We start from the raw sequence: 16,056 nt of genomic DNA, 5'->3' as shown, positions 1-16,056 counted from the left end.
TTGTAGCAAGGGCGGTTTAGGTTGGACTTCAGGAAAAATGTCCTCGTTGTCAGGGCAGTTAAGCACTGGAATAAATTGCCTAGGGAGGTTGTGAAATCTTCATCGTTGGAGATTTTTAAGAGCAGGTTAGACAGCACCTGTCAGGGATGGTCTAGATATACTTAGTCCTGCCTTGAGTGCAGGGGACTGGACTAGAAAACCTCTAGAAGTCCCTTCCAGTCCTACGATTCTATAATTATCTATCCCTTTCTTTAAGATTCCTAACATTCAGTTTGCTTTTTTGACTGCCTCTGAACACTGAGTGGATGTTTTCTGGAAACTATCCATGATAACCCCAAGATCTTTCTTGATTGTTAACTGCTAATTTAGACCTCGTTATTTTGTATGTATAGTTGGGATTATGTTTTCCAATGTTCATCACTTTGTATTTATCATCATTGAATTTGCATCTGCCATTTTGTTGCCCAGTTACCCAGTTTTGTGAGAGTCCTTTGTAACTCTTCATAAGTCTGCTTTGGACTTAACTATCTTGAGTAAATTTGGATCATCTGCAAACTTTGCTGTCTCACTGATTAGCCTTTTTCCAGATCATTTATGAATATGTTGAACAACACTGGTCCCAGCACAGATCCCAGGGGGACACCACTACGCAGCTCTCTCATTATGATAAAGGACCATTTATTCCTATCCTTTGTTTCCTGTCTTTTAACCATTTACTGATCCATGAGAGGACCTTCCCTCTTATTCCATGACTTCTTACTTTGTTTATGAATCTTTGGTAAGGGATCTTGTCAAAGGCTTTCTGAATGTCCAAGTACACTATATTCATTGGATTATCCTTGTCCACGGGTTGGTTGACACCCTCAAAGAATTTTAATAGATTGGCAAGGCATGATTTCCCTTACAACAGCTGTGACTCTTCCCCAGCAAAATACGTTAATTGATGTGTCTAATAATTCTGTTCTTTACTAGTGAAGAATAGCCCTGGGAAAGCACTGCAGGTTTGGGCTGGTCAACATTGGAAATTGACGCTGGCATAGCTATGTTTCCCAGGGATGTGCAAAATCCACACCCCTGAGAAAAGTAGTTCAGCCAACCTAACCCCTGATGTAGACAGCACTAGGTTGAAGGAAGCATTCTTCTGTTGATCTAGTTACTGCCTCTTGGGGAGGTGGATTACCTATGCTAAATGGGAGAACCCCTGCTGTTGGCATAGGTAGTGTCTACACTTGAAGCGCTATAGCAATTTTGCTGCAGCTGTGCCTCTGTAGCATTTCAAGTGTAAACAAGCCCTTGGAGTATCACAGTTTTGCTTCCTGGGCTCCTTCCCCTTCTGAGCAGTATCCTGTGGCAGCCCCATATGTGTGTAGGATACATTGCAGTGCAATTACACTGGCTGCTGTGTTAGGAGGAGAGGGGCTGGAGCTAAGGCTGTGCTCAGTCATTGCTCCTCCTATCTACCTGCACAGAAGGGGGCTGGAGTGGCTCTGTAGAACCTGCTTCCCTTTATTGCAGTGCAACCATGCTATGAGTAGCTGGTGATAGAGAGTAAGGAAGCACCGTATTCCCTTTTATGCCCTTCAGAAATTGTGCAAGATAGGACATTATTTGGCCCTAAAATTTGAAGTCAGTACAGTATAGCTCTGCCACTTGCTCTCTGGCTTTGAGCAAGTCACTGAATGTCTCTGCCTCAGTTTCCCTATTTGTAAAATAGGGTCAATTCTATATGAGGGTGTTGTGGATTAATGAGCCCACATGTGCCCAACTCTCTGAAAGTGTGAAGTGTGATATAAATGCTTGCTACTAAATTTGTCAAAATAAATTAACGAAGTACATTTCATGGTACAATAATCTTGATTTTTCATTTTTTACTTTCAAAAGGTAATACAAAGTGTTTTATATACAGAAAAATGGCATAATGCAAGTGTGATGGGGTTTGGTCACAGAGCCCCCCTTGGGACTGTCACCTGATGTGCTGAATTTACCTCTGAGCCTGTTTTCCCTGCCAGCTTGGGACTGCTGCAACACTGACCCAGGTCTTGTCCACATCACCAAAGCTGTAGACTTTAACCAAAAACTGCTCAGCACGTCACCTATGTCTAGCACCCAGACACCCATCTACCAATGGGATTCAAACCCCAAATAAATCCATTTTATTCTGTATAAACAGGGTAAACTCATAAATTGTCTGCCCTCTATAACACTTATAGAGAGAGATGCACAGTGTTTGCTCCCTCAGGTATTAATCACTTTGGGTTAATTAATAAACAAAAGTGATTTTTATTATGCATAAAAAGTAGGATCTAAGTGGTTCCAAGTAATAACAGACAGAACAAAGTAAGTTACCAAGCAAAATAAAACAAAACATGCAAGTCTAAGCCTAATACATTAAAAAACTGATTTCAGGTAAGTCTCACCCTCAGAGATGTTCCAATAAGCTTCTTTCACAGACTAGACTCTTTCCTAGTCTGGGCCTAATCCTTTCCCCTGGTACAGTCCTTGTTAGTTGCAGCAGGTATCTTAGAAGAAAAGCAGGGGCCTTATCATGACTGGGACCTCCTTTATTCTGTTCCACCCCATTTTATAGCTTTGGCACAAGGTGGAAATCTTGTCTCTTTTTGGGTCCTCACCCCTCCTTCTAAATGGAAAAGCACCAGGCTTAAGATGGATTCCAGTATCCTATGATGTGGTCACATGTCACTGTAAGACCCCCTCCATTCTTCCAGGGCTGGTCTGCACGTACCCCAGAAGGTTTGCAAGTAAAGAGCCATTTACAATCAATTGTCCTAGTCAATGGGAGCCATCAAGATTCTAAACCACCATTAATGGCCCACACTTTGCAGAATTACAATAGGACTTCAGAGTTATACTTCATATTTCTAGTTTTAGATACTTGAATAATACATTCATACAAATAGAATGAATATATTCAGTAGGTTATAACCTTTGTAATGATACCTTACAAGAGACCTTTTGCATAAAGCATATTCCAGTTACATCATATTTACACTCATAAGCATATTTCCATAAAACATATGGAGTGCAAGGTCACAGCAAGATTAATCAGTTTTATAATTATACAAATTACAACAAGGGTTGGTTTAAATTTCAGAAGTCAATAAATAAGAGATGGCATTTACTTTTTAAAATTCAAAAATGAAAATCCTGTGTTTGTTAACCCACTGCTGAATTTGGCTCCTTAATATGATGTCCAGGTGACAACATTAATGAGAGCAGTTATGTATCTTCTTTGATAAGATATCTAATACTGCACAGTATTAACAGATGATAAAGCCTAGTTTGGTCAGGGTCTGGTATTACCTCCTTTGATTAATGTTATCTGAACTAACAAAACAAGTGAGTCCCTCTTGATCTCTTCATTCATTCTAGCATCATAACTTTAACGATTTGTTTTCTTTTCTGAGCTCAGAAAGCTGCAGCATATATTTTGTAGAGTAGACATTTGATTTTTGTTCAACATCTCCCTTGCATCCATTTTGACCTCTTTGCAGATGGTCATTAGCTAAAGCTGGCTTTGGGGATATTTACAACAGTAATTTCTGTAATCTGAAGGGAGGAGAAGGGGAAGAAATGGAAGGGAGAGCAATCCAACATATTGCCTCCTAATGGCATCATTGATGTAGAGTTAATTCACTTTTAATGTCAGTTAGAGAATGAATTAGCCTAACTCGGTGATAGGGACTGGTATAGGTTTATGTAACTGAAAACCAAAAATTTGTTTTAATTTTCAAGACAACAGGTATACCAGTGGCAAAGTTGAGTCCAGAATAAATTGTGGGTGTTTTAATCATTGCCTTTGAAATGGTCCCCTAATTTTTTACATTACATGATTGCCCGCATCACTGAAGGACAAAGAAAGATTGTTTTATGAGGGATTTAAAAAATCTACTTTTTGTCTATAATAATGGATAATTCCAATTAGTTTTCCCTAAGTTGCGTTTGAGTTAAAAATGTATAATATACTGGTGTTTTCCATGAGGCTCTGTATATTGGAAACTTGCATTCTCAACTATAGTGTGCTGGATATCTGGATTTGCCCCATAAAAAGTGTCTTTTTATAGGTTTTCTCTGTTTCTTATCCCTGAAATCCGAGGGCATACAGCAAATATTGTCTGTTGTTAGCTTACAGGGAGGCACCTTGTTACAAATGTTCAGTAAACAAACACTAAAATTCTAATGCTGTCTTTATGGGCAGCTGCGGAAAGAACTTCTTATAATTTCTTTGTGGGAAGAAAGTGCTGGGGCTTGGAGGGCTTTGAGGCTTAGGGAACGTTTGGGCCTCATTCGTGTGCAATAGTCTGTCCACGTCCTACAGAGAGCCCTGTTTAAAGTCAGGGGGCTTGGGGTGGGTGGAGCAGTCAGCTGCTATACAATGCAGGATTGGTGCTGTAAGGGGAAGCTTTCTTTGGCTATTTTCTGTCTGTATTTTCAATTTTTTAAATTAAATCTTAATTTTGTGTCTGTAAGACTGAAACAGCTTCCTTCTGTCAGCTTACTCTGTAATGGAAGTCTCATCACATAACCTTGTCCCTCCAGGAGAGAGGGTGAGATGGTGGCAGAAGGAGTAAAGGATGCAACGGAAATAGTGACATCGGGAACGTTAGCATGATTATATACTTCTATGGAAAAAATAGCATATGCTGGTTCAAAAGGCAAATCACAACATAAGCTGGCAGAGTGACGCACTGAAGAAAACCTCAGTTTCAATCATGTCTGTTCCTCAAGGAGTAGTGGCTTTCACAAGAAAGTGAAATATTTACTGTAATCAGAAAATAAAATAGGAAAAAACACCCCTCTTTGGAGTACAACTCACCCTATGACCTTGGACTTGGAGACCTGCCTCTCCCTTGTTTCCAAGCCCCCACTCTTATTTTCCTTTCCCTGAGCATCTATGCAAGGGGAAATCCAAAATGATCTGAAATTAACTCTTTGTTTATCAGAGACCTGATTGTGCCCTTCAGAGACCTGATTGTCTATTTATGTATTTATTGGTGAGGCAACAATTGAAGCAGAAGCTTTCTAGGGTTATTTTATTTGTTAAGCTGTCATTTGTAGCTACAAATGACAGCTTAACAAATAAAACACCTTTCAAATAAAGGTTTTAGCTTTACTTAGTGTTCTCACCCTGAGGGTGATGTCTGATCACAAGGTGCCAGTGACTCCTCAATTCTAATTCTAATTCTGGCACTGACATTTTCTTCCTCTAAAAACTGGGTCTTGCTCTTTTGCCTCCATTTCTCCATCTGTAAAATGGGAAGAATAATACTTCCTTGTCTTACAAGTGCCTTGTTAATTCATTAATGTTTATAAAGTATTTTGAAGATGGTACAATGCTCTGTATTTTGGATGTTGACTATTATTGGTGTTTTTCTGCACAGTGTTGACAATTTTGGACTTGGTCTTTTGCTTCAAACTAAGCAGATAAAACGGATGGTATCATCCTATGTTGGAGAAAATGCAGAATTTGAACGACAGTACTTATCTGGAGAATTGGAAGTTGAGCTTACACCTCAGGTAAGCTGCTTTCCATAAGGGGATCAGTCAATTCTCCTTTTTGGTCTGTAATAATAGATGATTCTCATCTTGTTTTCTTTTTAAGGGGTCTTTTCTCTTTTACTGTTGTTTTACAACACTAATATTTTCCATAGAGGTAGGTGTGTGTTGTAAACACACATGGCAGTTGTTCTCAAATTGAGGCCTGTGAACTGCTGGTGATCTGTTGTGAAATGATTGATCATGCAATGTAAACTTCTCTTGTTACCACTTGATGATAAATCACCTTAAAAAGCTTCTTAATAAAAAATTTAAATATCTGTATTGTTCACTGTTTGTTTCTAGAAGTGCCTGCAGTCTGCTAGGTAAACGTACAAGAGGGAACAGGTCTTGCTCAGGAGAACTTACATTCTTAAAACCACAATGACAAGTTGAGCAGCATGGAGAGGAAGAGTCAGCTCTGGGGAGTGAGCTGGAATTGAGGGCTAGTGGAACAGACTTTATGGCCAACAGTTGAGAGTAAAAATGAATGAAGTGGAGGGAATAGATGGCTGAGTCTATGAAAGTAATTGGGAAAAGAACTGGGAAGCGGGGACAGAGGGTAAGGAATAAAGTCAGGGACATTGATGGATTGGGGGGTCATAGAAGGGTCAGGTGAAAGTAAAAGTCTAGAACAAAGTTGAAAGAGATGAAGTGGTAGTTGGAGGGTGGGAAAATTTAAAATATTGAGAGATCCAAGAAAGAACAGTATGTTGAGAAGACACGGTTGAGTGAATGGCTATTTTGGCATTGATCCAGAGTTGAAAGTCAAACTAGAAGTTGAGTGCTAAAGGGGTCAAATGAAATAATCAAAGATGAGGGTAAGAGACCGTGAAAAGAAGAAGAGAAGATCCAGATGTCAAAATCGGAGAAGAAGGTGTTTTGTGGAGGAATTATGTACAGGGATATTATGCAAACATGAATGGGTGGGAAGATGGTCCAGAAGACTCTCTCTATGGATGTGATTCATGATATAAAAAAAGTTAGAGAACCCCTGAATTGGGGTATTTGCTCCATCTTTGTTTATTAGATTAGAAGTAAATATGTAACTTCTGCTATCTAGTGGGAAAGAGTTAAAATTGGAGTTTTAAGTAGCACAGTGTGAAACTTAAAACATTAATAACATGTTAGTTGAATTCAGTCATATTTTTGTGTTAAATCTCAGTGTGCATATATTGTGTTAGAATTTAATGCTTACAAGTTAGCTCTTCAGCCCAACCCAGCTATAGCAGTTCTTGCACTAAAGGATAATCAGGGATGTTGGGTACAAAGGTAACTTACAATGTGGGTATCAATAAGACACTGTACTAGATCTAATATAGTAACTCCTCACTTAACGTTGTAGTTATGTTCCTGAAAAATGCAACTTTAAGTGAAACAATGTTAAATGAATCCAATTGTCCCATAAGATTTAATGTAAATGCGGGGGGTTAGGTTCCAAGGAAAATTTTTTGGGGCAGACAAAAGGCATTTATATACTGTACAGTACTGTACAAGGATGCTAGGAAGCACCTTTGCAGCAGCAGTGGCAGCTTCCCCGGAGAACAGGCTCGGATTTTGCCGGGAATGTTCCAGGCCCGCCTCTTCCTGTCCCTGCAGCACTCCAGGCCCACCTCTTCCCACCCCCACCCCCACTCCACCCCCCCCCCGGGGACCCCCCCCTTTCTATCCCCCCCCCCCCCCCAACTCCTAAGCGCCGCTAAACAGCTGTTTGGCAGTGCTTAGGACTTTCTGGGAGGGAGGGGGAGAAGCGGAGATGCAGGGCTTCCCCACTCCTGCCCCTCCCTCCCAGAAAGTCCTAAACGCCACCAAACAGCTGTTTAGCGGCGCTTAGGTTTTTCTGGGAGGAGCAGAGACATGGCGCTTCCCTGCTCCTCCCGCTCCCTCCCAGCACTTCGCACTTAGGACTTTCTGGGAGGGAGGGGCAGGAGCGGGGAAGCCCTGCGTCTACTTTCCTCTCCCCCCTCCCAGAAAGTCCTAAGTGCCGCCAAACAGCTGTTTAGTGGCGCTTAAGATTTTCTGGGAGGGAGAAGGAGGAGTGGATGCTTCCCTGCTCGTACCCCTCCCTCCCAGAAAGTCCTAAGCAGTGCCAAACAGCTGTTTGGCGGTGGGGGAAGTGCTGGGAGGGAAGGGGAGGAGGCAGAGAAGCAGAACTTGTGCAATGCTCCCTTGTAAAATCGCTGCTCTTCCACAGAATCTTACAAGCAGGCAGCCAAACAATGTTATAAGGGAGCATTGCACAACTTTAAATGAGCATGTTCCCTAATTGAGCAGGAATGTAACACTGAAACAGCGTTAGGTGAGACAACGTTAAATGAGGAGTTACTGTATTGTAAAACTGACTGCATAATTCTAAAACATGCAGCTAGTCACTAAAACATATCCTTTGAAATAACACAGCATAAGACATAACACATGGAATAAAGGGTGTTATTAATTAAGGCTGCATAGGCACCCTAACTATGTGTTGTGCAGAGCTGACCCCAGGTACATACAGAGTGCTCAGTTGCTCTTGGCTCTATGCTACTGAGAACGCTGCTTGTCTGAACACTAGAGAAGAAGAAGCATCCAGCATTCCTTTCTACCCAATTGGCTGGCCCAGAAAAGCTCTGGCTCTTATCACTTCCTCAGCTACCAAAGTTAGTTTATCCTCTATGTTGAATACCTCCCACCCAGACTCTCAAGCAATCCACTTTCCCCTCCCCACTTTGTGACCAGTACCACCAACCTGAAGATCTAACAAACTTCTCAAATGTGAGAGTTGTGTGATACTGGGTATACCAGTGCAAGTTTTTAACAGTAAGGTTCATTAACACTGGAACAACTTGCCAGGGGATGTAGTGGATTCTGCATCACATGAAATATTTAAATTAAGATTGCATGCCTTTCTAAAAGGTATGTTGTAGTTCAACCACAAATTACTGGGCTTGATACAGGCATTACTGGGAGAAATTCAATGTCTGGTGTGATACCGGAGGTCAGACTAAGTGATCACAACAATGATCCATTCTTGCCTTAAAATCTGTAAGTCTATTAATATAATTTGGGAGAGATGATGGGGGAAGGAGGATACATTTCTCTGGCAAGTTGCTTTTAAAACAAACTAACTGAAAACAATCGTTTGAAGCTGATAGAGGCTTTTGAATGCTAGTAGTTCTGGTAGAGATGGATTAGCTGCAAAGTGCAAAAGAGGTAGATAACGGTACATATTAAATGCAATAGATTGTATGGATATCACTTTCATGCTGCCTGGAGTGCCACCCTCAAGGCAGACTGTCAAAAAACCAGGTAGTCACTCCAAGTTGGTTGTATGTTCTATAATTAGATTTCACCAACCCAGTAACAAATGTGAACTCCTGAAGCACACTATAACAGTCTTCCTGTGGAGTCACAGACAGTCCCCTGGGGCATTCCAGTCTATGTTGTCACCCATGCAAGCTGGACTTGGTTGCTATACACCAAAAATCATATCACATTCAGGTTGCTTCCAGTCCCAAGAGACAGTCACTTACCCCAGGTCAGTTTGTACCTCAGATCGCTCACCAAAGACAATGCTTGTAGCCAATCCTGTAATAAACTAACTAAAGATTTATTAACTAGGAAAAAGAAATGAAAGAATTACTTACAAGTTAAAGCAGGCAAACATAGATACACAAATGACTTAGTCAGTGGTTCTGAAAGGTGACAAGAGTTGTAGCAGTCTGTCAGCACTGAATGTCTTTTAGGGCTAACCCCAGGTTGACCTTGGAGATCTCTGCTTCTGTTTCACAGCTCCAGCACTGTAAGATTTCAAACAGCCAAAGAGGTGAAAAATTTTCTTGCTCACTACCTTTATTTCCTTCTTCCAGAATTCAAGCTCATGGGATGATCCCTTTTGCACATAGCCTCTTTATGTGCCTGAAGGGACAATTAAAAAAGTCTTTGCATTGTGATGTCCTACAATGGCCCATTTAGTTTTGATAGCCTTCTAAATGAGCAGGTGACAGGCTGACAGTTTCAGGTCAAGCATGTTTTACAGTTATAAAGCAAATACTTTATTACATGCTTTAAGGTAATATTTAAGATATTATAAGTGAGATTAATGCATGCAGCAACTTACAAGCTTTCCATAAAGTCTAAATACTAAACACTTTGTTATAAGTACAATACCCATCTTAACCATACTACAGGTGAAACAACTGGTTTCCAGCAATGAACTGGTCTGTGCTCAGCTGAGGCCTTGGGAAGAGCTGGACCTTGGCTTGCCAGCCTCACAATCACCACCGCTTATTTGGCACTCAAGAAGAGAACCCAGGCTTTACTGACTCCCAGCCTCCTGCTGAAACTAATAGGCATTGCTGTCTGTCTCAGTTTTGAATATTGCATCCATTGTTCTGTTTCCCTAGAGACTTCAGAGCACGAGAACTAGAATTTAGACAAATATGTAGGTTGGTAAAAAAGGCTGTTTGTACTAATGCTGGTAGCCAAGTGGGGAATAGGAAGAGAACAAAGAGTGCATGGATTTGAGTAATATACCCGTAAACAAGCTAGAGAAAAGGGGATTATAAAAGACAGAGGCAGGAAGTTGAAAACTGAGTGAATGGGGGAGTTCAGCTACAGTGTGCTATTTAGTAACTGATGGCCAAGAAGAAGGGTTTTATTGTCAAATGTTGAGCCACTTCAACACAGGAGAAATAACAAGAGGGGGAAATAGACTATTTTTCAATGTTTCTAATAGGATCAAAAGGAAAAATCCCAAGGTACAGGAACAAAAAAACCCACAAAAATGTCTCTTATTGAAGTGGCTGTTCTTACAGGAAAATCAAATTCAAGTCGTCATTGTTTGCTTCTGAACTTGTTCTCCTCTAGGGTACGCTTGCTGAGCGAGTCCGGGCAGGAGGGGCAGGCATTCCAGCATTTTTCACAAGCACGGGCTATGGAACGTTGGTACAAGAAGGAGGAGCACCTATCAAATACAACAAAGATGGCAGCATTGCCATTGCCAGTCAGCCAAGAGAGGTAAGATGCCATTCTGTTGTACCAAAGCCTGCAGGTTTAGAATCTGAATTCCTTGCTGGTTCACAGGATAAACAGCAGTGTAACCTCTTCTGAGACCATCTGAATCTTGAGGTTACAAATTAATAATTATGTGAATTCAGAAGGGTCAGGAAGTTGACTTGTTAAAGAGAAGAAGGCTCACTTAGCATGAACACATTCAGAAACCACTCTGAGGGCAGCTCTACGCACAAAACGTTGCATTGGTGCAGCTGCGCCGCTGTAGCACTTAAATGAAGATGCTTCTTTGTCGATGGGAGAGCTTCTCCTATTGGTGTAGTTAATCCACTTCTGTGAGAGGCAGTAGCTATGTTGATGGGAGAAGCTCTCCCTCCGACATAGCACTGTCTACACCTGTGCGGTATAACTACGTCACTCGGGAGAGTGGATTTTTTTTTTTACACCCCATAGTGATATAGTTATACCAATATAAATCTGTTGTGTAGACCCGACCTTGGGTACTGATAGCCGAAATGTGATTTGGTATAAGGCTTTGAAATTAAAAAGACGCCGAAAAAGGTACTGCTTCAAATTGAGAAATAGGTCTCTCATATGGAAATCAAAGGGACAGAATCTGGAGAAGGGGAAACATCTGTGTATAACTCAACATTATCCATTAGTTTATTATATATAATATAATTTCTAGTGAATGTTCTCTCAGCTGCTGAAGATCAGTACTGCACCTCAGCGAAGGTTTACATCGTCATCATTAGGGCTAAAGCAGTGCTTTTTTCCAAATATCTCTACTGTTTGTCAATAGCTATTTTTAAAAGAATTTCCTAATTGTCCAAACAACTTTCCTTCTCTTCTTTTACAAGAAGATTAATTTTATAGTAATAATTCTGTATCTGAAGACACTTTGAGTAATCTTCAGCTTAATCTAAATTTTTATACTGAACTTGTCACTGTGGTTTTTTAATATCTAATTTAAGCTTTCTCCTCCATTTATTAAGTGGCCCACTTTCTCTCTAGCATATCTATTTTCTCTTGATGTATTTTTAGAAGCCCTTCATATCCTCCTTGGTGGTTTGTGTGTTTTTTGCAAGAATCAACTCATTCTCCTGCTTCCCTCCCTGTCTCCCCAAACCCTGCCCACAAAACAATCTAACTATTCTTGTTTGGTTGCCTCCCTCCACGTCAATTTTCAGTATAGGTTTCATTTTATTAAATAGCTCCTTGTGAAGCCCTATAACTGAACTTTTGGCTCCTTGGGTTTTTTTCTTTTTCAGAAGAATTATTCTTTGTCATGCTCTTATAAGTATTTTTAGATGCTCCAGCCTTCTTCCACACTGTTGTGAGAAATTACATTTCTCATGTCTATTCTGGGATTTATGTCCTCACTGTCTGCAGATGAATGATAATCAATAATATTGACACCACAGTTCTTTAGACAGATGGTGATGGTTTTGGTCCCTGCTCTTTCTTGCATAGTTCAGTCTTCCTTTTTTTTCTAATGATTTCTAAAGAAACACAATGGTTAAGAATTGGATCACCTGGCAAAGAGGTTAGAAAGAGGTTATTATATAACCAAAATCTTGGTGCTACTTAACAAGTGTGAGTCTGGTTTCCAGCTCTATTTAATTTTCAAGTAATCCTTTAAAAGCAAGAGCTGTAGCATAATGGATACACTGTGTAAGAACAGACAGGCCTGGTGGGTCATTATTTAAAGCAAGATGTGGAAGAAGGTGCAAGGTTCCTTTCACCCGTGTGGAGTACCTGTATTAGAAAGGGCTACAATACCTTGATGGTCCTGCCCAAAGGAGGCAGATGGCTAAGGCCATAGCCCTACCTGCTTCTGCATCAGACATCTGGGCTGTTCCCACATGGGCAGAGCATATCTCTGCCCTGTGAAACAAAGAGCAGCCCCTGTCATGTTCTGTCTTGTATTCCGTCAGAATCCCCGGAGGAATTTTACCTGCATCATTGATGCTGATTCCAGGAGATTCCACTGTAAATTGTTAAACATACATTGCTGGGGGGCTGTGCCTCTGAATCACATTCTCACCCTCATGAAATAAATCATCCTGTATAATAAATCACAAACAATATACATACAGACCACTAAAATGGCACCCATCTGGCATACAGAACAATAGTGAGACGGGAGGGTAAGCTTGGCCCATGACACCAGGGCAAGACTACTGTTCTAGAATGTACCATTGGCCCATTATACCTTTCTCTGTTAGACTGAAGAGCCCACGATTAAATATTTGTTCCCAAGTAGACAATTATTGACTATAATCAACCTTAACCTTCTCTTTGTTAAAATAAATAGATTGGGCTTTTTGGGTTAATCACTTTAAGGCATGTTTCCTAATCCTTTAATCATCCTTGTGTGTCTTCTATGAACCCTCTCCAATTGACCATGTCTTTCTTGACACCAGAACTAGACAGTATTCCAGCAGTAGTCACATCGGTGGCAAATACACTCCTACTCAAGATTCCCCTGTTTATGCATCCCAGGATTGCATTCGCTCTTTTGGCCACAGAGGCACATTGAAAGCTCATGTTTAGCTGTGTATTCCCTGCCCCCCACGCCCAGAACAGAGTCCTCCCCATTCTGTAGGTATGACCTGCACTCCTTATTCCTAGATGTATACATTTAGCTGTATTAAAATGTATATTGTTTGCTTGTGCCCAGTTTATCAAGTAATCCAGATTGCTCTGAATCAGTGACCTGTCCTCTTCATTATTTACCATTTCCCCCAATTTTGGTGTCATCTACAAACTTGATCAGTGATGACTTTGTTTTCTTCCAGGTCATTGATAAAAATGTTAAATAGAGTAGGGCCAAGAACTGATCTCTGCAGGTCCTTACTGGAAACACACCAGCTTGATGATGATTCACCATTTACAATTTGAGATGTATCCATTAGCCAATTTTTAATCCATTTACTGTATGCCATGTTCATTTGATATCATTCTAGTTTTTTAATTAAAATGTTATGTGGTACCAAGACAAACACCTTACAGTATTACCTTTATCAACCAAACTTGTAATCTTATCCAAAAAAGAGAATTGGTTGACAAGATACATTTTCCATTAACTCTCATTCATTGGCATTAATTATAGTACCCTCCTTTAATTATTAATCGAGTCCCGTATCAGCTGCTCCATTATCTTGCCCAGGATGTCAGTTTGATGGGCCTTTAATTGCCCGTGTCATCCGATTTACTCTTTAAAAATTGGCACAATTTTAGCTTTCTTCCAATTGTCTGGAACTTCCCCAGGGCTCCAAGACTGATTGAAAATCAACATGTAATGGTTCAGTGAGCTCCTCAACCAGCTCTTTCAAAACTCTTGTATGCAAGTTATCAGGGCCTGCTGATTTAAAATGTCTAACGTCAATAGCTGCTGTTTAAAATCCTCTTGTGATACTAATGGAATGAAAGAGTGTTCTCACCATTGATGAGCCTATATCATCTGTTTTTTCCCCAAATACAGAACAGAAATATTTATTGAAAATTTCTGGTTTTTTTGCATTTTTGTCATTCTACCATTTCCGTCTAGTAACGGACCAATACCATTGCGAGGATTTTTTTTGTTCCTAATATATTTTAAAAACACCTTCTTCTTGTCCTTAGCTCTGCTGGCTATAGATTTCTCCTTTTGTCCTTTTGCTTCTGTTATCAATTTTCTACAATTGCTAGCTTCTGATTTATGTTTATTATTATCAACTTCCCCCTTCTATTTTTTTTATAGCTTCCTTCACTTTCCTCTAAACCAGGTTAGATTTTTAACCTATCTTCTTCTTCAGTTGTGGAATTCTGGCTTTTGGGGCCTCTTGTAAAGTGTTATTAAATGATTCCCAATTCTCATTCACATTTTTTTAATTAAATTCTTCCTCCCAACTGATTTGGCTCATAATTGTTTTTGGCTTTGTGAACTGGCCCTATTAAAACACCAAGTGCGTGTGTATATATATTACTATCACAGTTTACCTCTCAATGGATGTGCACAATTTCTACTAAACTTAATTGGGTTGGGAATCAGGGGAGAGAAGATACTTTTACTCGTTTAAATAAGACATTAATAGGAAACCTCAGTATTTGAAGGAATTCAGAGGGTAGGAAAGTTGAGCTGATCAAAACTGTAAGCATAAAAGGCAGTAAGATTAAAAACCAAGTTGCCAAGGAAGTTCTTAAACTATAATTTGTCTTTTCATTTGAAGGTTTACGAAGTTTAAATCTAAAATACACCAAAATTGCTTTAGACATATTTAATAAAATTAATTTTTGTTTGTAGCTAGGGTATTTCTCCTGTTAACATTACAGTAATTACAATATCTGTTTGAGCTGGTCCTGAATCAACATTTTTTTCAATTAGATTATGATTAGGTGTTTTACTGTCATAGCAAAGCAGACCTATCACAGAAGCTTCAGTTTAAGAACTAATGAAAATATTAGTGTTCAGAAACCGTATAAAACTGATTAGGAGGCTGGAGGGATTATTCTTTCCTTATAAATTGAATGAGCTAGATGTACGTATCTTGGCTAAGTGACAACAAAGGAATAAGATACATTCACTTGAAATTTATTCACCTCTATGAAGTTTTAGTTAAAATTGAATATGGACTTATTTGATCTGATTGGTGTCGCTGAATGCCAGTGTAATTAAATACAAACAAAAATGTTATTATTTTGTGTTTTTACAAACTTAAAAGCAATCCAGTCTATTAACCCAGGACTCGGAGTGAGATTTTTTTTTTTTTAAGCTTAAATAATTGACGCCAGAGGAAGTCTATTGACTTATCTGTTGTTGCACTGTCAGTAGCTATGTAACACACTGCAGAGGTACTCAATCCTAAACCAATATTAAGTCTGTAGGTAAAAAACTGGTTAGCATCCCCCTTTATTCAGGTTATGTAGCCATTCAGGATTCGTTGACTTGGGATAGAGAATGGTAAGGGAGCTTCACTGTCAACTAGCTTAGACTTCTCTCCCTCATATAGATTTATGCCACTCTCCAGTGGTCATTCAATCCATGAAGTAGGATTAGAATCCAGGATCATCTTGGTCTCCTTGATTCTTTTCTCTAACCATTAGAGAGCACAGCTCTCTTTTTTTAGTGCAAGATTTAGGTGTAAATTGCATTTAATAATAATAATGCCTGGCTCTTAGATAGTGCTTTTATAATTTAAGACTGCATGGAGCTTGGCTTGCTCATTTATTTCAGTTTGGTTTGGCTTTGAATTTGATGGTAATGCGCAAGAAACTGTTAAAAATTTTGATCTTTTAATTTTCTTCATCTATACACTCTAACACAGTTCAGCATGGATAATCCAGATCCCTCTTCTAAGGCCCATGACCTTTACTATTGCGCCTCAGTAATGGATAATTAAAAAAACAAACATGCTGATGGATGACTTACCCATACTGCCTGTCCTCTGGTGACTAACCTGATTTCCACTGACACCCTGTTCTGTCTAGTTTCCTGATCCCTATACAACAGTTTTGCTTTGAGCATCA

The 16,056-nt window shown here is 39.7% G+C and overlaps 1 protein-coding gene across 1 annotated transcript in view; it reads left to right on the top strand.

The window, feature by feature from the left end:
- The window catches only part of OXCT1 (3-oxoacid CoA-transferase 1), a 129,735-nt gene that overhangs the window by 26,843 nt on the left and 86,836 nt on the right, over positions 1-16,056 (top strand). Inside the window, exons 4-5 of the mRNA XM_034774748.1 lie at positions 5,400-5,535; positions 10,402-10,551. Of these exons, the coding sequence (XP_034630639.1) occupies positions 5,400-5,535; positions 10,402-10,551 (286 nt within the window). The remainder of the gene's footprint in view (positions 1-5,399; positions 5,536-10,401; positions 10,552-16,056) is intronic.

This window comes from Trachemys scripta, chromosome 6 (genome assembly GCF_013100865.1).
Source record: "Trachemys scripta elegans isolate TJP31775 chromosome 6, CAS_Tse_1.0, whole genome shotgun sequence".
In the NCBI taxonomy this organism is placed as follows: Eukaryota; Metazoa; Chordata; order Testudines; family Emydidae; genus Trachemys; species Trachemys scripta.
The sequence above is the reverse complement of the archived record's forward strand: the minus strand, read 5'-3'. Positions and strand labels throughout refer to the sequence as shown.